We start from the raw sequence: 23,653 nt of genomic DNA on the forward strand, positions 1-23,653 counted from the left end.
AGATTCTATTGCCCCATGTCAAACTCTATAATTGCATCATTAGCAAAGTTTTACTACCATATCCCTGATCATTTTCATTAGGGATCATAAAATAGCTCTGATTGTTAATGATGGTCATGTCCAAGTCCAACCACCCTGTGCCGTCCATGAAATCATCACAATAGTGTATTGGATTGCTGCCGGTGGCATAGCTGTCTTGTCTTCTTATAATGTGCAGCACAACATTACAGCCGATATTAAACTTTCTTTATTTAGGTATTTTAATGAAATGTCTGCACAAGGATTAAGGCCACGCACTGTGTCCAGCCCAATACCCTACACACCATCCCCAAGTTCCAGCAGACCCATTTCTCCTGGTAAGTTGTTAGATTAATAATTAGAAACATTTATCGCTGTCAATGAGCGCTGCATCATGTCTTTTATTGTAGACCTGTGATAGAAAATTGACCTTTTTTTATTTTTTTTTTCTGCATATGTTTATCCCAAGTAAATAGGTTCAGTAACATTTGCCACCCAATTCTGAAAGGTTACTAATACCGCAATCTGCTGTAGTTTTTTTGTAGAAATGGCAACAAGGATTTAAAAACTGCATGACTTCCCTCTGATGACTAAATTATGTATTTTAGCATTTGTATTATGGTTATAAGTTGCCACCTGAATGTTGGGTTTATGACCTTGACTTAAAGAGAACCTGTTACCATATTTGGGGCCTATAAGCTGCAGAGACCACAAGTGAGCTCTTGTATAGAGTATTTTAACATGCTGTATAGAAGAGCCCAGGCCGCTGTGTAGAACGTAAAAATCACTTTATAATACTTACTACACGGTCACTGTGGTGGAGTTGGGGTCATATGGGTGTCTCCGGTGCCTCTTGTTTCAGCCATCTTCTCCTTCTGAAGACTGTGTGCATGACGTGTCCTACGTTATACACACTTGCCGGTCCCGTGCAGACGCACTACAATACTTTGATCTGCCCTGCTCAGGGCAGGACCTCAATGCCGGTGAGTGTGGATGACATAGGACTCGTCATGTACCCCGGCTTTAGAAGAAGGACGACAAAGATGGCCGAAAGAGGAGGTGCCGGCACTGGAGAACGAAGACGCCCATATAGCCCAACTCTACCGCAGCAACCATTTAGTAAGTATTATAAAATTATTTTTACATTCTACACAGCTGCCTGGGCTTTTATATACAGCATGTTAGAATGCTGTATATAAGAGCCCACTGGTGGTAGCCGCAGATAATTGGCCCCAAACCTGATGCCAAGTTCCCTTTAAGTATCTTGTGTTAAGCCCAGAAATAATCCCAAGGAGACCAAATGATTTCAAAGCTATCCTCCCTTGCATTCATTAAAGGGAACTTGTCACTGTTTTTTCGGCCTATAAGCTGCGGCAACCACCAGTGAGCTCTTATATACAGTATTCTAACATGCTGTACATAAGAGCCCAGGCTGCTGTGTAGAACGTAAAAATCACTTTATAATACTTAAACGGTTGCTGCGGTGGATGTGGCTCAGATAGGAGTGTTCGCCCTCCGGTGCTGGCAACGCATCTTTCGGCCATCTTTGTCACCGCCTCTGTCGTTTTTCTGAAGCTGCGTCCGTCGTCATACACAGTTGCTGGCATTCGGGTCCTGAGTAGGGCAGATCAAAGTATTGTAGTGCGCATGCGCGGGACCGGCGAGTGTGTATGACGTAGACGCATCATGCACACAGGCTTCAGAAGGAGGATTAAGATGGCTGAAAGAGTAGGCACTGGAGGACGAAGACGCTTATCTGAGCAGCGTCCACCGCAGCGACTGATTTTAGGTAAGTATTATAAAGTGTTTCTTTGTCGCTCTATTGGGAGACCCAGACAATTGAGACAATTGGGGTGTATAGGCTATGCCTCCGGAGGCCGCACAAAGTATTACACTCAAAAGTGTTAAGCCCCTCCCCTTCTGCCTATACACCCCCCGTGCTCCCACGGGCTCCTCAGTTTTTTGCTTTGTGCGAAGGAGGTCAGACACGCACGCACAGCTCCACAAATTAGTCAGCAGCAGCTGCTGACTATGTCGGTTGGAAGAAAAGTGGGCCCATATAGGGCCCCCAGCATGCTCCCTTCTCACCCCACTCTTGTCGGCGGTGTTGTTAAGGTTGAGGTATCCATTGCGGGTACGGAGGCTGGAGCCCACATGCTGCTTTCCTTCCCCATCCCCCTCAGGGCTCTGGGTGAAGTGGGATCCTATCGGTCTCCAGGCACTGAGACCGTGCTTCATCCACAACTCCTGTGGAGACTGCTGGATAGGAGCCGGGTACCGTTCAGGGACATGGCCCTGCTACGTGAAGGTACTCTGTATCCCTGTGGGGACCGCGCACGGCAACACCTCAGCTTTGCTGGGTGTGCTAGTGCACCGGGGGACCGGGTTAAACTGTGCCATTACACACTCAGCGTCGCTGAGTGTGTTTTATATGTAGGGGCTACCGCGCTAACCGCCGCTGCCATGGGAAACTGCGGCGCGGCTGGGACTTGTAGTTCGCCGGGGACTTCGGCGTTGGCCGCGCTTTTACGGCGGCCACGCTTATACTCGAGTCCCCGGCTTGGCTTGCGGCCTAGTTTCCCTTTCTCCCGCCCTCAGCCCTGACAGGCAGGGGAAGGGCGGGACGCTGCATGGAAGAGCAGCACTGAGGGCTGGAGTATGATTTCCATACTCCAACCCCCTCACTGTGCACAGTGTGAGCACCTCTGCTACGCCCACGGCTCCCTCCTCTCGTCAGGACGCCGCAGCCATTTCCTGTCAGCTCCTACGACGCTGCAGAGAGGGACAAACCCTGAGAGACCCAGACACGGTCTCTGGTGGCCTCATAACCGCTTTAGGCGGATGGTAAGCAGCACCTGTGGTGCTAGCCTCATGGTGCTGTAGTGTACTGATACATTATTTGTTTTTAGTATATATTTTACACTGTATGAGCACAGTTCATTCTGGCTATATACCCTAGTGTGTTACTCAGGGAAAACAATAGCATGGCGCCCACAAAAGGCAGGGGTGCCAAAAACACAGGCTTATTATGCTGCCTGCGGCGCTTGTACGACCCAGCTGCCGGCAGGTTCCATTAACCCTCATTGTGTGCATGTTCGGCCCCGGTGACACTTCTTTAGCCAGGGCCTCTGCTAAGAGGGGCCCAGGGGGAGCCACCTGTTGACACTGTCCTAGTGACGGGGACGGAGTTTGCAAAACTCTCTGAGACTATGGCTAAGATACTAGAAGCCTTGCAGTCCAGGCCGGTATCTCAGCAAAGGGACTCTGTTGAATCATTGTTCCCTGGCCCCCCTCAGTTGGACCAACAATGTCCTCCCGGGGTATCTCATACATCCCAGGCTGAGGGTTCTGACTTAAACCCCAGCCCCAGACCGACTAAGCGGGCTCGCTTAGAATTTCCCTCGACATCATATTGTTCAGGGTCTCAGCGGGGGGAATCTCTGGTGATAATGCGGAGACAGCTGATCAGGATTCTGATCCTGAGGGCGCTCTCAATCTTAATACTCCAGACGGGGACGCCATACTGAATGTTCTTATTGCGTCCATCGATCAAATGCTGGATATTTCTCCCTCAGCTCCTCCGGCGGAGGAGTCAGCTTCTCTTACACCGAGTATGTTTCTAGACCACTCTGATTTCAGAGAGGCAGTCCAGAATCATCATGCTTGTCCAGATAAGCGTTTTTTCTAAGCGCCTTAAGGATACACGTTATCCCTTTCCCCCTGACGTGGTTAAAGGTTGGACTCAGTGTCCCAAAGTGGATCCTCCAATCTCCAAGATCCATTCTTGCAGTGGATGAGGGGGCCTCGCTCAAGGATGCCACTGACAGGCAGATGGAGCTCTGGTTGAAATCCATCTATGAAGCTATCGGAGCTTCTTTTGCCCCAGCATCCGCAGCTGTATGGGCGCTACAAGCTATCTCAGCAGGTCAAGCACAAATTGAAGCAGCCACATGCACGGCCGCGCCACAAGTGGCATCCATTACCACCCAGACCTCGGCAATTGCGTCTTACGCTATTATTGCTGTCCTGGACTCTGCGAGCCGTACGGCGGTCGCGGCCGCCAATTCGATGGTACTCCGCAGGGCCTTGTGGCTACGGGAATGGAAGGCAGATTCTGCTTCCAAAAAGCGCTTAACCAGTTTGCCAATTTCTGGCGACAGGCTGTTTGGCGAGCGTCTGGATGAAATCATCAAACAATCCAAGGGAAAGGATACATCCTTACCCCAGTCCAAACAGGACATACTCCAACGGAGGAGAGGGCAGTCGAGGTTTCGGTCCTTTCAGGGCGCGGGCAGGTCCCAATTCTCCTCGTCCAAAAGGTCTCAAAGTACAAAGGAACTCTGATGCATGGCGGTCTAAGTCACGTCCTTAAAAGGCCACCGGAGGCGCCGCTAACAAAGCGGCTTCCTCATGACTTTCGACCTCCTCTAGTAGCATCCGCGGTCGGTGGCAGGCTTTCCCGCTTTTGCGACACCTGGCTGCCACAAATAAAAGACCGCTGGGTGAGAGACATTCTGTCTCACGGTTACAAGATAGAGTTCATCTCTCGTCCCCCGACTCGATTCTTCAGGTCATCCCCGCCTCACTAGCGAGCCGAGGCTCTTCTGCAGGCGCTGCGCACTCTGAAGGCAGAAGGAGTGGTGATCCCGGTTCCTCTTCAGCAACTGAGCCACGGTTTTTTCTCCAACTTGTTTGTGGTCCCAAAGGAGGACGGGTCTTTCCGCCCGGTCCTGGACCTGAAACTGCTCAACAAACATGTAAAAAACCAGACTGTTCAGGATGGAATCCCCCCGCTCCGTCATCGCCTCAATGTCCCAAGGAGATTTCCTTGCGTCGATCGATATCAAAGATGCTTATCTCCACGTACCGATTGCTCCAGAGCACCAGCGCTTCTTGCGCTTCGCCATAGGAAATGAACACCTGCAGCTCATGGCACTGCCGTTCGGCCTGGCAACAGCCCCACGGGTTTTTACCAAGGTTATGGCTACTGTAGTAGCGGTCCTCCACTCTCAGGGTCACTCGGTGATCCCGTACTTGGATACTGATCAAGGCACCCTCTCAAGAGGCATGCCAACGCAGCCTCGACGCTTCCCTGGAGACTCTCCAGGGTGTCGGGTGGATCATCAATTTTACAAAGTCAAATCTGACACCGGCCCAATCGCTGACATATCTTGGCATGGAGTTTCATACGCTCTCAGCGATAGTGAAGCTTCCGCTGATCAAGCAGTAGTCACTACAGAAAGGGGTACAATCTCTCCTTCAAGGCCAGTCACACTCCTTGAGGCGCCTCATGCACTTCCTGGGGAAGATGGTGGCAGCAATGGAGGCAGTCCCTTTCGCGCAGTTTCACCTGTGTCCCCTTCAATGGGACATCCTACGCAAATGGGACAGGAAGCCGACGTCCCTCGACAGGACAGTCTCCCTCTCTCAGGCGACCAAAGCTTCCCTTCGGTGGTGGCTCCTTCCCACTTCATTATCAAAGGGGATATCCTTCCTACCCCCATCCTGGGAAGTAGTCACGACAGACGCGAGTCTGTCAGGGTGGGGAGCGGTTTTTCTCCACCACAGGGCTCAGGGTACGTGGACCCAGCAAGAGTCCTCGCTTCAGATCAACGTGCTGGACATACGGGCAGTGTATCTTGCCCAGAAAGCGTTCCAGCAATGGCTGGAGGGCAAGCAGATCCGAATTCAGTCGGACAATTCCACAGCGGTGGCATACTTCAACCACCAAGGCGACACACGCAGCCGGCAAGCCTTCCAGGAAGTCCGGCGGATTTTGATGTGGGTGGAAGCCACGGCATCCACCATATCCGCAGTTCACATCCCAGGCGTGGAAAACTGGGAAGCAGATTATTTCAGTTGCCAGGGCATGGACGCAGGGGAATGGTCCCTTCACCCGGACGTGTTTCAGGAGATCCGTTTCTGCTGGGGGGTGCCGGACGTCGACCTCATGGCGTCCCGGCACAACAACAAGGTACCAATGTTCATGGCACTGTCTCAAGATCCCAGAGCTCTGGCGGCAGACGCCTTAGTTCAGGTTGGTCGCAGTTTCAGCTCCCTTATGTGTTTCCTCCGCTGGCACTGTTGCCCAGAGTGTTACGCAAGATCAGGACCGACTGCCGCCGCGCCATCCTAGTCGCTCCAGACTGGCCAAGGTGGTCGTGGTACCCGGATCTGTGGCATCTCACGGTCGGCCGACCGTGGACACTACCAGACCAAACAGACTTGCTATCTCGAGGGCCGTTTTTTCCATCTGAATCCTGCGGCCCTCAACCTGACTGTGTGGCCATTGAGTCCTGGACCCTAGCGTCTTCAGGGTTATCTCAAGACGTCTTTGCCACTGAGACAGGCTAGGAAACCAACGTCCGCCAAGATCTACCACAGGACGTGGAAAATTTTCCTGTCATGGTGCTCTGCTCAGGGTTTTTTCTCCCTGGCCTTTTGCCTTGCCCACTTTTCTGTCCTTCTTTCAATATGGACTGGAAAAGGGTTTGTCGCTCGGCTCCCTTAAGGGACAAGTCTCAGCGCTCTGTGTTTTTCCAGAAGCGCCTAGCCAGGCTTCCACAGGTACGCACGTTCCTGCAGGGGGTTTGTCACATCGTTCCACCTTACAAGAGGCTGTTAGAACCCTGGGATCTAAACAGGGTTCTGATGGTTCTTCAGAAACCACCATTCGAGCCAATGAGAGATATTTCCCTCTCACAACTTTCGCAGAAAGTGGTTTTTTCTAGTAGCAGTCACTTCTCTTCGGAGAGTGTCTGAGCTAGCAGCATTGTCGTGCAAAGCCCCTTTCCTGGTGTTTCACCAGGACAAGGTGGTTCTACGTCCGGTTCCGGATTTTCTCCCTAAGGTGGTATCCTCCTTTCATCTCAATCAGGATATCTCCTTACCTTCTTTTTATCCTCATCCAGTTCACCAATGTGAAAAGGATTTGCACTTGTTAGATTTGGTGAGAGCACTCAGACTCTACATTTCTCGTACGGCGCCCTTGCGCCGCTCGGATGCACTCTTTGTCCTTGTCGCTGGCCAGCGTAAAGGGTCACAGGTTTCCAAATCAACCCTGGCTCGGTGGATCAAGGAGCCAATTATCGAAGCTTACCGTTCGGCTGGGCTTCCGGTTCCATCAGGGCTGAGGGCCCATTCTACCAGAGCCGTGGGCGCGTCCTGGGCTTTGAGGCACCAGGCTACGGCTCAGCAGGTGTGTCAGGCGGCTACCTGGTCGAGCCTGCACACTTTCACGAAACACTATCAGGTGCATACCTATGCTTCGGCGGATGCCAGCCTAGGTAGACGAGTCCTTCAGGCGGCGGTTGCCCACCTGTAGGAAAGGGCCGTTTTACGGCTCTCTTACGAGGTATTATTTTACCCACCCAGGGACTGCTTTTGGACGTCCCAATTGTCTGGGTCTCCCAATAGAGCGACAAAGAAGAAGGGAATTTTGTTTACTTACCGTAAATTCCTTTTCTTCTAGCTCTAATTGGGAGACCCAGCACCCGCCCCTGTTTTTTTGTGTACACATGTTGTTCATGTTGAATGGTTTCAGTTCTCCGATATTCCTTCGGATTGAAGTTACTTTAAACCAGTTTATAATTCTTTTTCCTCCTTCTTGCTTTTGCACCAAAACTGAGGAGCCCGTGGGAGCACGGGGGGTGTATAGGCAGAAGGGGAGGGGCTTAACACTTTTGAGTGTAATACTTTGTGCGGCCTCCGGAGGCATAGCCTATACACCCCAATTGTCTCAATTGTCTGGGTCTCCCAATTAGAGCTAGAAGAAAAGGAATTTACGGTAAGTAAACAAAATTCCCTTTATGTTCTACACAGCGGTCTGGGCTCTTTTATACAGCATTCTAACATGCCGTATATAAGAGCCCACTGATGGTTGCTGCAGCTTATAGGCCGAAAAACCAGTGACAGGTTCCCTTTAAAGCTGTCATGTACGCCACTCTGCGGATGTCAGAGATCCTGCTCAGCAGGTCCTGGTAGGAGGGTGGTTTAGCCATTTTCCCTGGAGAGCAATCAACCTGGCCTCAGTTATGCAGTAATAGTTTTGTTGAATTCTTTTCCACACATCCTATGGGTGACGTTGAGAAGATGGAGTGCAAGGTCCAGCCCTACCTCCACATAGAGTACTTCTTAAATTAAGGATTTCACTGAATCCCAAAATCCAGTCACCCCATTGAAAGTCCAAAAACATGATATTGAGACCTGGTTGCACCTCCAGCAGACATCCGGGAACTGAGGATTACATTTATGTGAAAGTTCTGGGGTATGGTACCAGAACATCAAGATCTTATATTGATTCTCCTTATACACAGTGCATGTGGCTGATTTAGTCACCTCTCCCCAAATTTGCCGCCAGCACTGGAGAGACAGCTCTCTTCCAAGGAGAGACTCCCTTTTAACCACGTACGAGTGCTTTCTCAGGGGTCCACTCTGAGGGGAGTTTATTATATTCTAGATATCAGCTCCCTAGTTGACGGGCCCATTCTACATAGCTGCCTGAGTATGAGAAGTTGAGAGCCCATTGAACCGTATTGCAAAAACGCTAAGTGTTTAATCTGCAGAATTTGCAAAAATTCTTGGTTCTGGAGAAGTTTGTTTTGATGTAGTGAAATGAGTGTAGTTGTGGGGAGTCCCTGTTTGGAAATCTGATGTAAGGCTCTGTGCGCACTGGGAAATGGAATTTTCTTGTGAAAATTCCGCATGTCCTCAAAGATTACCGCACCCACGGTAAAAAACTGCGGGAAACCGCATCCGAAAACCGCATGCGGTTTGCCGCGGTTTTACCGCGGTATTATTCGCGGTTTTGCCGCGTGCGGGTTGGAATGTGCTTTATTGCATTCAATGCAATAAAGCACATTGAAGAAAAAAAAAAAAAGTCCTTTAATTCTGAGATAGTAGATAGACAGAAGAATAGATAGAGGGATAGATAGACAGACAGAGGGATAGATAGAAGGATAGATAGATAGACAGATCGCTGCATTTCCCACGGTCGGCAGTGAGTTCACATTACCGGCCGTGGGAAATGACCGGTAATTACCTCTGCTGTCTGCTGCATTCAGCCTGTCTGTGACAGTCGCGGCTGGATGTCAGCAGTGCAGGACGCCGGAGCCGGAGCTGTGGATTATGTCGGAGCTTTGGTACGGGGGGGGTTAATAAAAGGGTGAACGAGGCTTGTTTGTTTTATTTAAAATAAAGGATTTCTTTGTCGCTCCATTGGGAGACCCAGACAATTAGGTGTATAGGCTATGCCTCCGGAGGCCGCACAAAGTATTACACTAAAAGTGTAAAGCCCCTCCCCTATACACCCCCAGTGCTCCCACGGGCTCCTCAGTTTTTTGCTTTGTGCGAAGGAGGCAGACATGCACGCAAGCTCCACAGCTTAGTCAGCAGCAGCTGCTGACTATGTCGGATGGAAGAAAAGAGGGCCCTTAACAGGGCCCCCAGCATGCTCCCTTCTCACCCCACTCTTGTCGGCGGTGTTGTTAAGGTTGAGGTATCCATTGCGGGTACGGAGGCTGGAGCCCACATGCTGTTTTCCTTCCCCATCCCCCTTAGGGCTCTGGGTGAAGTGGGATCCTAATCGGTCTCCAGGCACTGAGACCGTGCTCCATCCACAGCTCCTGAGGACTCTGCTGGATAGGAGCCGAGTATCGTTCAGGGACATGGCCCTGCTACTTTGAGGTACTCTGTGTCCCCGTGGGGACCGCGCACAGCAACACTCCAGCATTGCTGGGTGTGCTAGTGCACCGGGGTCCGCGGCACTGACCGCGTTTGTGCCATTACACACTGCAGCGTCGCTGAGTGTGTTAGTGTATGGGGACTGCCGCGCTGACCGCCGCTGCCATGGTTATCACTGCGGCGCGGCTGGGACTGTTAGTGCGCCGGGGACTTCCGCGCCGACCGCGCTTATACGGCGGCCACGCTTATAACTCGAGTCCCCGGCTTTTGCGGCCTAGTCTTTTTTTCTTCCCGCCCCCAGCCCTGCCAGTCAGGGGAAGGGCGGGACGCTGTACAGGACGGCAGCACTGAGGGCTGGAGCATGCTTTGCATACTCCACCCCCCTCACTGTGCACAGTGGGGCACCAGTTCCCGCACTTTCTGGGTCACGCCCACGGCTCCCTCCTCTCCTCAGGACGCCGGCAGCCATTCCTGTCAGCTCCTCTGACGCTGCAGAGGGGAGACAAGCTCTGGGGGACCCAGGCAGGGATTCTGGTGGCCACACAACCGCTTTAAGCGGGCGGTAAGCAGCACCTCAGGTGCTGGCCCCACTTGTGCAGAAGTGTAATTATAGATTATATGTTTATAGGCTATACTTTACACTGTATGGTGCACGGTTGATTTCTGGCTATATACCCTATTGTGTTGCTCAGGGGAGACAACAGCATGGCGCCCACAAGAGGCAGGGGTGCCAAAACACAGGCTTACTATGCTGCCTGCGCCGCATGTACGACCTCGCTACCGGCAGGTTCCACTGACCCTCATTGTGTGCACTGCTCGGCCCCTGTGGCACTTGCTCAGCCGGAGCCTCTGCTAAGGGGGGCCCAGGGGGAACCACCAGCTAACACTGTCCAGGTGACAGGGACGGAGTTTGCAGTTTTTACTGACAGACTTTCTGAGACTATGGCTAAGATTCTAGAAGCTTTGAAGTCCAGACCGGTATCTCAGACCATGGGCACTGTGGAATCATTGCCCCCTGGTTCCCCTCAGTTGGAACAACAATGTTCCCCCGGGGTGTCTCATAGATCCCAGGGTGAGGTCTCTGACACGGACCGCAGCCCCAGACCGCCTAAGCGAGCTCGCTGGGAAATCCCCTCGACCTCATCACATTGTACAGGGTCTCAGAGGGAGGACTCTCTGTATGATGAAGCGGAGGTAGCTGATCAGGATTCTGATCCTGAGGCCGCTCTCAACCTTGATACTCCTGATGGTGACGCCATAGTGAATGATCTTATCGCGTCCATACATCAAATGTTGGATATTTCTCCCTCGGCTCCTCCAGTGGAGGAGTCAGCCTCTCAGCAGGAGAAATTCAGTTTCAGGTTCCCCAAGCGTACAACGAGTATGTTTCTGGATCACTCCGACTTCAGAGAGGCAGTCCAGAAACACCGAGTTTGTCCAGATAAGCGTTTTTCCAAGCGCCTTAAGGATACACGTTATCCCTTCCCCCCTGACGTGGTCAAGGGCTGGACTCAGTGTCCCAAGGTGGATCCTCCAATCTCCAGACTGGCGGCTAGATCCATAGTTGCAGTTGAAGATGGGGCTTCGCTCAAGGATGCCACTGACAGACAGATGGAGCTCTGGTTGAAATCCATCTATGAAGCTATCGGCGCGTCTTTTGCTCCAGCATTCGCAGCCGTATGGGCACTCCAAGCTATTGCAGCGGGTCAAGCGCAAATTGACGCACTCACACGTACGTCTGCGCCGCAAGTGGCGTCCATAACTTCTCAAACGTCGGCATTTGCGTCCTACCCTATTAATGCTGTCCTGGACTCTGCGAGCCGTACGGCGGTTGCAGCCGACAATTCGGTGGCAATACGCAGGGCCTTGTGGCTACGGGAATGGAAGGCAGATTCGGCTTCCAAAAAGTGCTTAACCGGTTTGCCATTTTCTGGCGACCGTTTGTTTGGTGAGAGGCTGGATGAAATCATCAAACAATCCAAGGGAAAGGAAACAACCTTACCCCAGGCCAAACCAAAATTACCCCAACAGAGGAGGGGACAGTCGAGGTTTCGGTCCTTTCGGGGTGCGGGCAGGTCCCAATTCTCCTCGTACAAAAGGCCTCAGAAGGATCAGAGGAACTCCGATCCATGGCGGTCTAAGTCACGCCCTAAAAAGACCGCCGGAGGTGCCGCTACCAAGGCGGCTTCCTCATGACTTACGGCCTCCTCACACCGCATCCTCGGTCGGTGGCAGGCTCTCCCGCTTTTCCGACATTTGGCTGCCACAGGTAAAAGACCGTTGGGTGAGAGACATTCTGTCTCACGGTTACAGGATAGAGTTCAGCTCTCGTCCTCCGACTCGATTTTTCAGAACATCTCCGCCTCCCGAGCGAGCCGATGCTCTTCTGCAGGCGCTGGGCACTCTGAAGACAGAAGGAGTGGTGGTCCCTGTTCCTCTTCAGCAACAGGGTCACGGTTTTTACTCCAACCTGTTTGTGGTTCCAAAGAAGGACGGGTCTTTCCGTCCTGTCCTGGACCTAAAACTGCTCAACAAACACGTAAAGGCCAGGCGGTTCCGGATGGAATCCCTCCGCTCCGTCATCGCCTCAATGTCCCAAGGAGATTTCCTTGCATCGATCGATATCAAAGATGCTTATCTCCACGTACCGATTGCTCCAGAGCATCAGCGCTTCCTGCGCTTCGCCATAGGAGACGAACACCTTCAGTTCGTGGCACTGCCGTTCGGCCTGGCGACAGCCCCACGGGTCTTCACCAAGGTCATGGCTGCAGTAGTTGCGGTCCTCCACTCTCAGGGTCACTCGGTGATCCCTTACTTAGACGACCTGCTGGTCAAGGCTCCCTCTCAAGAGGCATGCCAGCACAGCCTCACCGCTACTCTGGAGACTCTCCAGAGTTTCGGGTGGATCATCAATTTTCCAAAGTCAAATCTGACACCGGCCCAATCGCTGACATATCTTGGCATGGAGTTTCATACCCTCTCAGCGATAGTGAAGCTTCCGCTGAACAAGCAGCGTTCACTACAGACGGGGGTGCAATCTCTCCTTCAAGGTCAGTCACACCCCTTGAGGCGCCTCATGCACTTCCTGGGGAAGATGGTGGCAGCAATGGAGGCAGTCCCTTTCGCGCAGTTTCACCTGCGTCCTCTTCAATGGGACATCCTACGCAAATGGGACAGGAAGCCGACGTCCCTCGACAGGAACGTCTCCCTCTCTCAGGCAACCAAAGCTTCCCTTCGGTGGTGGCTTCATCCCACTTCATTATCGAAGGGGAAATCCTTCCTACCCCCATCCTGGGCGGTGGTCACGACGGACGCGAGTCTGTCAGGGTGGGGAGCAGATTTTCTCCACCACAGGGCTCAGGGTACGTGGACTCGGCAGGAGTCCTCACTTCAGATCAATGTTCTGGAGATCAGGGCAGTGTATCTAGCCCTAAAAGCGTTCCAGCAGTGGCTGGAAGGCAAGCAGATCCGAATTCAGTCGGACAACTCCACAGCGGTGGCTTACATCAACCACCAAGGAGGAACACGCAGTCGGCAAGCCTTCCAGGAAGTCCGGCGGATTTTGATGTGGGTGGAAGCCACGGCCTCCACCATCTCCGCAGTTCACATCCCGGGCGTGGAAAACTGGGAAGCAGATTTTCTCAGTCGCCAGGGCATGGACGCAGGGGAATGGTCCCTTCACCCGGACGTGTTTCAGGAGATCTGTTGCCGCTGGGGGATGCCGGACGTCGACCTAATGGCGTCCCGGCACAACAACAAGGTCACGGCATTCATGGCACGTTCTCACGATCACAGAGCTCTGGCGGCAGACTCCTTAGTTCAGGATTGGTCGCAGTTTCAACTCCCTTATGTGTTTCCTCCGCTGGCATTGTTGCCCAGAGTGTTACGCAAGATCAGGGCCGACTGCCGCCGCGCCATCCTCGTCGCTCCAGACTGGCCGAGGAGGTCGTGGTACCCGGATCTGTGGCATCTCACGGTCGGCCAACCGTGGGCACTACCAGACCGACCAGACTTGCTGTCTCAAGGGCCGTTTTTCCATCTGAATTCTGCGGCCCTCAACCTGACTGTGTGGCCATTGAGTCATGGATCTTAGCGTCTTCAGGATTATCTCAAGAGGTCATTGCCACTATGAGACAGGCTAGGAAACCAACGTCCGCCAAGATCTACCACAGGACGTGGAAAATATTCCTGTCATGGTGCTCTGATCAGGGTTTTTCTCCCTGGCCATTTGCCTTGCCCACTTTTCTGTCCTTTCTTCAGTCCGGATTGGAAAAGGGTTTGTCGCTTGGCTCCCTTAAGGGACAAGTCTCTGCGCTCTCTGTGTTTTTTCAGAAGCGCTTGGCCAGACTTCCACAGGTACGCACGTTCCTGCAGGGGGTTTGTCACATCGTCCCTCCTTACAAACGTTCGTTGGAACCCTGGGATCTGAACAGGGTGCTGATGGTTCTTCAGAAACCACCGTTCGATTCGAGCCAATGAGGGATATTTCTCTCGCACGCCTTTCGCAGAAAGTGGTTTTCCTAGTAGCAGTCACTTCACTTCGGAGAGTGTCTGAGCTAGCAGCATTGTCATGCAAAGCCCCTTTCCTGGTGTTTCACCAGGACAAGGTGGTTCTGCGTCCGGTTCCGGAATTTCTACCTAAGGTGGTATCCCCTTTTCATCTCAATCAGGATATCTCCTTACCCTCTTTTTGCCCTCATCCAATTCACCAATGTGAAAAGGATTTGCACTTGTTAGATCTGGTGAGAGCACTCAGACTCTACATTTCTCGTACGGCGCCCCTGCGCCGCTCGGATGCACTCTTTGTCCTTGTCGCTGGCCAGCGTAAAGGGTCACAGGCTTCCAAATCAACCCTGGCTCGGTGGATCAAGGAACCAATTCTCGAAGCCTACCGTTCTGCTGGGCTTCCGGTTCCCTCAGGGCTGAAGGCCCATTCTACCAGAGCCGTGGGTGCGTCCTGGGCTTTGAGGCACCAGGCTACGGCTCAGCAGGTGTGTCAGGCGGCTACCTGGTCGAGCCTGCACACTTTCACGAAACACTATCAGGTGCATACCTATGCTTCGGCGGATGCCAGCCTAGGTAGGCGAGTCCTTCAGGCGGCGGTTGCCCACCTGTAGGACAGAGCCGTTACGGCTCTATTATGAGGTATTATTTACCCACCCAGGGACTGCTTTTGGACGTCCCAATTGTCTGGGTCTCCCAATGGAGCGACAAAGAAGGGAATTTTGTTTACTTACCGTAAATTCCTTTTCTTCTAGCTCCAATTGGGAGACCCAGCACCCGCCCCTGTTTTTTTTGTGACACATGTTGTTCATGTTGAATGGTTTCAGTTCTCCGATATTCCTTCGGATTGAATTTACTTTAAACCAGTTTATAATTTTTTTCCTCCTTCTTGCTTTGGCACCAAAACTGAGGAGCCCGTGGGAGCACGGGGGGTGTATAGGCAGAAGGGGAGGGGCTTTACACTTTTAGTGTAATACTTTGTGCGGCCTCCGGAGGCATAGCCTATACACCCAATTGTCTGGGTCTCCCAATTGGAGCTAGAAGAAAAGGAATTTACGGTAAGTAAACAAAATTCCCTTCTTTTCTGTGTGTGTGTTTTATTCACTTTACTTATGGGTTGATCATGTCAGCTGTCACATAGACGCTGCCATGATCAAGCCTGGGGTTAATGGCGGTGGTCCCCCATCACCATTAACCCCTTGTATTACCTTGCCACCACTGCTACACGGTGGCAAGAAGAGCCGAGGACACGCCGGTATTGTCGCATAATACATGCGACAGTCCCGGGGCAGCTGCGGCTGATATTCTCGGCTGCGGGAGGGGGAGTGAGGCGGGGGACATTATCCCTGCCCCTCTCCCTCCCCAGCCTGAGAATACCGGGCCGCCGCTGTGTGCTTACCTCGGCTGGAAGGTAAATATGCAGCGGAGCCCACGTTCTTTTTTTTTTTTTTTTTTTTTTTTTTTTTTTTTTTTTTTTTTTTTTCTATATTTCCGTTTTCTTTCTATGTGTGTTCTATGTGTGTGTGATGTGTTCTGTGTGTGTGATGTCTGTGTGTGTGTGATCTGTGTTTGTGTTTACTCTCTGCACGGCTTCCTGTAATGACATCACTTCCCTGCAAAACCGCAAGCAAGTGATGCACATTACCGGAGGTAAACCGCGAAATACCGCAGGGAATAACGCAGGAAAACGCAGTGAACCGCACAGAATTTGCTGCCTGCGTTATTCCCTGCGGGATTTCATGATTAACATTGAGTCAATGGAGGGAAATCCCGCAGCGATGTGCGGAAAAGAAGTGACATGCACTTGTTTTTGCTGCGGGATTCCCGCAGCAAAACATGCAGCTGTCAAATTCCGCCCAGTGCGCACAGGATTTTTTTTCTCCATAGGATTTGCTGGTGATTCACTGCAGAGATGTTATGAACATTTTCTGCAGCGAAACATGCAGCAAATCCGCGAAAAATCCGCGGCAAAATCCGGTAAGTGCGCACATAGCCTAATTGTGCAGATATTGCCAGAGTTGTGAGTCAAGTTGTCTGCAAAGGTGAAATATCCGCAGCATAACTTATCACTTCCGGTCGATGAGGATGAGATTACATGAGGTCTCAGCCACAACGCCTGTACTATAATATGCAGTGGATTTTCAGATATTAAATCCACCTCTTAATCGCTTATACAATACATTCACACAGAGCTGATATCTCCCCCACGTGAATATGGAATTTGGTAAAATATCACACCCATGACCCTTGTTCTTGTAATTTGAGCACAGTAGAGCAGCGCCCTTTCCCCTTGGGTTATGTTGGGGTATCACAGACAATCTGTGTATGGGCAGCCTTACTTTGAATTCATTTAATAAGTTCTACTTACAGCAAGATGGGCTGAAGCGTGTATATTGCCCAGGCCAAAAACTAGTACTCTACTAGGATACAGCTAAACCCCCACTAACGTGGAGGAATCACAGGTGCAGGAGGAGCAAATCACACACCCCTCCATGGAATGTATACCAACAAAAGCCTCATATTTTTTGTACAGGATACAGCCAGGCCCCTTTCTGTTGGGCCTTGCACTGTAGAGTGTCTGTCCGTGCATGATACACAGTGGGGTACGGCTTGGCAGCCCGCCTGATCTAAAAGTATGTGCGTCACCTAATAGGCTGCGGGTTTGTGACTGTGTTATCTGCATGTGTGAACAGCGCTCTATGCAAGCCACTAGTGTGCAGTTTTATCATCTAGCAATCGCCCTCCTCCATTCCATGGAGGTGTGTGTGTGTGTGTGTGTGTGTGATTTGATCCTCCTGCACCTGTGATGCTTCCACTTTAGTGGGGGTTTAGCTGTAGAATTAGTTTTTGTCCTGGGCGATGTACACACTGCAGCCCATCTTGCTGTAAGTAATAATTTTTGGAGGATATTTTCCTCTTTTTGTTGCTATTTTTACATTGAATAAGTTCTGGTGAAAGTCTGTGCTGTTCAACCTTGTGATGTGACATTTGTTTTGTTTTAGGCTTGTCCTATGCAAGTCACAATGTTGGCTTCACCCCTCCAACCTCCCTCACTAGAGCTGGAATGTCTTATTTCAATTCTCCAGGTTTACACGTGCAGCACATGGGGTCATCCCATGGTATTACAGTAAGTAAAACTTAAAAGGGTGTTAATTATTACTTTTTAAAATACTAACAAAAAAATTGTAGAAAGCAAAGCCAGCTTACCGTTGTAATATGTGCCTGGAATAGTAGCCTCTTATCTGTGTGGACCGCACGGTCAAGGGTGGGAACTGACTCTGATTCCAATATTCATTAAAAAATAAACTTTTACTCCATATAATAACATTCAGGAAACAATAAAAATTGTCAGTATATTAACCAGTTACATTGAACGACTACACATTTTGGTGGTTAAGCCTTACCCTGAAAACGTAGTTGTACTATGTGACTAATATACTGCCAATTTTTGTTTCCTGGATTTTCTTATTATATGAAGTAAAAGTTATTAGTGAATATTGGAACCTCGGAGCCTTCGCTGGACACCATTTCCTTTCCATTTTAAAATACTAATCTCAAAAAAAAAAACTGGTGGTCCTTTTAATTTCCTTTTTTATACATTTGTTCTCCATGTAAAAAAAAATGACCAGCCTAAAGACTAAGCTTTACTGTCATATTAAAGAGGACAAACCACCAGGATTTTCATAGGTAACCTAAAGCCAGTGCTATACTGGCGCTATCATGCTGATTGTATGCATACCTTTAGTTGTGAGATCAGATGTATACTTTCTGATATATAGGCAAGTAAAGCTTGTGAAATGCAGTTGTTTGATGAGAGGTGCAACAGAATATCTAATAGGTGGGTCAGGTTTTGCTAGTTATTCCCACCCCCATCTGCCTTCCTGTCCTTTTCTCCCCCGTCTTCTTTTATTACAGGGGAGGAAGGACAGGCAGACAGGCGGGAATAACTAGCAAAACCCAACCTACCTATTAGATATTCCATTGCATCTCTTATCAAATAACAGTGCATTTCACAATCTTGCCTATATTTCAGAAAGTATACATCAGATCTCACAGCTAAAGGTATGTATAAAATCAGCATGATAGCGCCAGTATAGCACTGGCTTTAGATTATGAAAATCCTGGTGGCTGGTTCTTTCATCCCTACATATTCCCATTATTCCTTTTTGAAATTTATGAATTAACAACTTTGTTGGCATTTTGACCCTGTCAGTAGGGAGCATCTTTTGACACTTTGCACTGTGACCCTGATTTAGGATAGGAGCTGTGCCTGTGCCATCAGTAGCTCATTCCAGCTCTAATATACACCCAACATCCCCAAGTTGGTTTTGGGGAGAACTATGAACCTGGCCTATTATTATTATTATTATTATTATTATTATTATTATTATTATTATTATTATAATAATAATATTTATTCCAGGGGTATGCATATTAGGGACAAGTACAATAATCATAAACCATACAAAGCAGAGAGAAGTACAGGAGGAGAGGTCCCTGCCCGCGAGGGATAAGTGAGGATACAGTAGGTGAGGTTAGAGCTGTTCGTGCGTCGCTATATCAGACTGAGGGTTACGGCAGGTTGTAGGCTTGTCGGGAGAGGTGGGTCTTCAGGTTCCTTTTGAAGCTTGTCCGGGTAGGAGAGAGTCATATAACATCTTAGATGCATCTAGGAGGTCAGACACATAGGTCACATTAGAATTCACATAGCAGCTTGGGCGGTCATATGGAGAAATATAAAAACGCAATGACTCGTGAATGAGGCCATAATGTGCTAAAATTGTGGCCATAATGTGCTAAAATTGTGGACAATGAATAAAACAAGAAATCTTTATTTGTGGTAATGCTGTTTTTTTCCAATTACACCTCTACAAAGAAGATGCAAAGGTAATGATTTAATCAGCAACCTATGTTCTCAAAAATTGTCTTACAAAAACCCAACTCCTAGTGTAAAAAACAAGCTGTCATAGACTTCTATATAGATCATACAAGAGGAGCCGATCCATTGGAGTACAAAAGGTCAAGTTGAATTCCATTATTCCCAATTTCTGTGTGCCCCTTCAGCAGACGCCTAAAGAATGTTCTGCTGCCCAGTAACACATTAGATCACTATTCCCTATTAGTTTTGGGCAATTGTTTAGAAGAATCAGTTGTGAATGCCTATAAGAATATTTACAGACGGGGATAGGGTTATGGCCTTAAAAAGGGGTGTACATTTCATGGTTAAAGGGAACCAATCACTGGGATTTTCCTATAATAAGCTAAAGCCAGTGCTATACTAGCACTATCAGGCTGATTCTCTACATACCTGTAGTGGGCAGCTTGGATGTTTAGGTTTTGAACTCCAAAAAAGTCAATTTAGGTGCTTGTTGAGTGACAGCAGAAGATAATATATTCATAGTATCCCCTCTGTTAGAATTAGCAAAAGTATTATACAAACGATTCACGTTGTCTGTTGCAGGACCTGTGTGAGGTCATATCCATGTGACCAGAAGGAGTGGGGCCTCAGCAAACAAAATTGTATACCAGGTCACATGGGTATGACCTCACACAGGTCCTGCAAGTGCAACACAGTGAATCGTTTGTATAATACTTAGCTAATTCTAACAGGGAGAGGTGAGAACTATGAATATATTATCTGATCCTCAGCTGCTGTCACTCAACAAGCAGCTAATTTTATGAACTTTACTTTCTTGGATTTCAAAACCTAAACATCCGAGCTGACCACTACAGGTATGTATAGAATCAGCCTGATAGTGCCAGTATAGCACTGGCTTTAGCTTATATCGAAAAATCCTGGTGATTTGTTCCCTTTTAAAGAAATTTGTCAAAGACAACAGTTGGGGACCAAACCCAGCTCATCTGCAAAATGAAGGGGCTGTGGCACTTGCTAAAAGTAATTAGTGCTTGAGGTTATAACTCTCCATAATTATTCATGTCAGTCAGTTTCTATTTTATGTCTAATAAATTATGCAAAATATATATATATATATATATATATATATATATATATATATATATATATATATATATATATATATATATATATATATATATATATATATATATATATATATATATATATATATATATATATATATATATATATATATATATATATATATATATATATATATATATATAATTTTATTTTTTTTCAATTTTTTTTTTTTTTTATCTCCCCAGAGACCATCCCCTCGAAGGAGCAACAGCCCTGACAAGTTTAAGCGTCCCACTCCACCGCCATCCCCGAACACCCAGACTCCGGTGCAGCCTCCTCCCCCTCCACCTCCTCCGGCACAACCCGTGGTCCAGTCAGCTGCCTCCCAGTCCGCCACTTCCCACAACTCAGCGCATCCTCCTCCTCAGCCCTAGTGCATGTCCTCCGCAGTCTCTGCATCTTGAGTCGGACTCATAACATGGAACAGTTTACTCAGAGCCAAAGGCTTACTTGTCATATTCGGATTTGACTTTATTTGCACTGAGGTTACATAGGCTTCACTGTCTAATTGTGTTGTAAATGTCTGTCTCCAGAAATCAGCCAGTGTTGTGGGTCTGACAGCGTCACCGTTCCCACACGTTTCCCGTTCCATGTACGTTAGTACCCTGGCTGGGACATTGCACCTCTCTGAGGACAACCTTACTCAATGTTATATCATGCTGCTCAAATGCTTTTTCTTTAAGGCTTTTAGGTTTATATAATAAAAGGGATACCTTTTTTAATTTTTTTTTTTTTTTCCCCTCATGGATTTTGCATAGGCGTTCTGAAGCATGATGGTTTTATTTTTTTTTTATTTTTTTTTTTTGAGATTTTGATTTTTAGAAAGTATCCCGTATATACCATAAATCACTACATGCAAGTAGTCTTAGACTGCAGCTGCTGAGATCTGCACATCTGACGCCCACGCACAGTGGACACTAGTAACTCAAAGCCAGTCTTGCTGTCTGATAGCAGAGCAGTGATCTGATATAACAGCATGTTTCTGTTTATGTTGCAAAAAATAAACTTATAAAGGCCTATAAAAGCACAGTGTTAAATGTACAAATCATGTGCTAGTAAGGATGTGTTTATGGCTTTACGGAGGTAGGTTCAAGTTATCCAGTGCCTGTAACTCACATACATCTTCTAGCTAGCTATACATAAACCAGACACGGCGGCGTCCATCGCGCACAAACCATAACTGATGCAACAATCACAAAACCAAATCCTCATCTATTAATGACATGGTAGTAAAATGTGGGAATCCTTGTTTAACTATGTGGAATGTATTGTAAATGGATCTTAAGATTTAATTGTATCAGTTTTAGGTGAATCTTTATCCTGTAAGCTGTCCGCAAATCCATTTCTATGACTCACAGTATTTAGCCTTTTTTTTTTTTTTTCCTTTTTAATATGTATACACTTAGCTGTACAAGCTATGAGAAATATATCTTGGCAGTTTTTTTCTTTTCTTTAATTACAAAAAGTATTTTTAATAATTCACGTAAAAATCAACCTTGAAAAATAAAATACCCTTGAGATTGAAATTTTAGCAATGTACTTGGCAGCACAGCCAGTCATTTTGTATTGCTTTATAGAAGCAGGACAGATTACCTATTGAAGTAGCACAGCTTGGAACTAATGAATGCTTATTCAGCAGAATGATGTTAGCCGGTACAATGTATAAAGAATTATTTTGAGTACAATTTTTTTTTATTTTTTTTTTCATTTAGCACAAATAAATTGTTTGGGTTTCACTTTGCAGTGAATTATTGTGTGTTTTTATTATTGCCTCTTCTTAATTGGACATGAGCAGATGAGAACTCAATTTTATGCTTAAAGGGAATCTGTCAGCAGCTTTTTGCGATGTAAGCTGAAGCTAACATGCAGCAAGGGTTAATGCAGAGAATTCAGGTATGCCTGTCTTGTCACAGTCCGATCTGTTAATTTTCTGTTTTAGCAGCTGGACCCTTATCATTGCTTGGACTAAAATGTCACACGCACGGCAGTTCTATACACCCCCTCTGACACCTCACTGTCAATGTACAATCTATAGCGTGTGGTGTGGGCGGGGGCAGCTCTCTATGCTCTGCTACATGACTAAATCTAAAAATTGTGAAGGTGTCAGATGCTGCAGCACCACCTGGATCAGCACAAACGATTGGACTGTTCAGTCCCTCTAGGGGTACTAGCAAAATCAATAAAGTACAAAAAAAAGTTCAAATCACCCCCCTTTCGCCCCATTGATATAAAACCATAAAAAATATACACATTTGGTATTTCTTTGTCGCTCCATTGGGAGACCCAGACAATTGGGTGTATAGCTACTGCCTCCGGAGGCCACACAAAGTATTACACTTTAAAAAGTGTAACCCCTCCCCTCTGCCTATACACCCTCCCGTGCATCACGGGCCCATCAGTTTTTATGCTTTGTGTTGAAGGAGGCACACATTCACGCAAGCTCCACATTTTAGTCAGCAGCAGCTGCTGATTGTATCGGATGGAAGAAAAGAGGGCCCCCCACAGGGCCCCCGGCATGCTCCCTTCTCACCCCACTAATGTCGGCGGTGCTGTTAAGGTTGAGGTACCCATTGCGGGTACAAAGACTGGAGCCACATGCCGTTTTCCTTCCCCATCCCTTAGAGGCTCTGGGAGAAGTGGGATCCTAACCGGTCACCATTCACTGGGACCGGGCTCCCTCCGCAGCCCCTGGGGGAATCTGACGGACAGGAGACTGGGTATCATCAGGGACAGGCCCTGCATCTAAGAGGTACTCTGTGTCCCCTTGGGGACGGTGCATGGAGCGCCTGTGTAACAGACGCTGCAGCGGCTGCTGTGTTTTGTGTGACGCCGGGACTACCGCGCCGACCGCGCCTGTTTGCCGGCCGCGTTATTAAATTTAGTCCCCGGCTTCTGCGGCCTAGTACCATAACTCCCGCCCCCGGGCCTGCCAGTCAGGGGTAAGGGCGGGACGGTCGACTGGACGTCGGCAGTGAGGGCTGGAGCATACTTAGGTGTCCTCCTCCCCCCTCACTGAGCACTGTGGGGCACCAGATTCCCGCACTTTATTAGTCACGCCCATGGCTCCCTCCTCCCCTGAGAACGCTGGCAGCCATTGTTATAATCACTTCTGCCGGTGGAGGATTTCAGAACGAGCTCTGCAGCTATATATATATTTGTATACATTTTCTCTGTTCGGCCGCATTATTTGCTTTTGGCTATATACCCTCACTGATCACTCTAAGAGGAGACAACAGCATGTCGTCCGCAAAGAGCAAGGGTGCCAAGGCACAGGCTTATTTTGCAACCTGTACCTCTTGTGTGGCTGTTACCTGCAGGTTCCACCTACCCTCATTGTGTGCAATGCTCGGCCCCTGTGGCACTCACTCAGCCGGAGCCTCGGGCACTGGTGGGACCCTCGGCTCAGGTAGAACCGCCGGCTTCCACTGTCCAGGTGACAGGGACAGAGTT

The 23,653-nt window shown here is 48.7% G+C and overlaps 1 protein-coding gene across 1 annotated transcript in view; it reads left to right on the top strand.

Annotated features, from left to right (window-relative positions):
• Positions 1-21,932, top strand: part of CCDC6 (coiled-coil domain containing 6) — a 111,574-nt gene extending 89,642 nt beyond the window's left edge. The window contains exons 7-9 of the mRNA XM_075352343.1: positions 256-356; positions 17,205-17,329; positions 20,389-21,932. Of these exons, the coding sequence (XP_075208458.1) occupies positions 256-356; positions 17,205-17,329; positions 20,389-20,577 (415 nt within the window). The 3' untranslated portion in view covers positions 20,578-21,932. The remainder of the gene's footprint in view (positions 1-255; positions 357-17,204; positions 17,330-20,388) is intronic.
• The last annotated feature ends 1,721 nt before the right edge of the window (positions 21,933-23,653 follow it).

This window comes from Anomaloglossus baeobatrachus, chromosome 5 (assembly GCF_048569485.1).
Source record: "Anomaloglossus baeobatrachus isolate aAnoBae1 chromosome 5, aAnoBae1.hap1, whole genome shotgun sequence".
Taxonomy (NCBI): Eukaryota; Metazoa; Chordata; class Amphibia; order Anura; family Aromobatidae; genus Anomaloglossus; species Anomaloglossus baeobatrachus.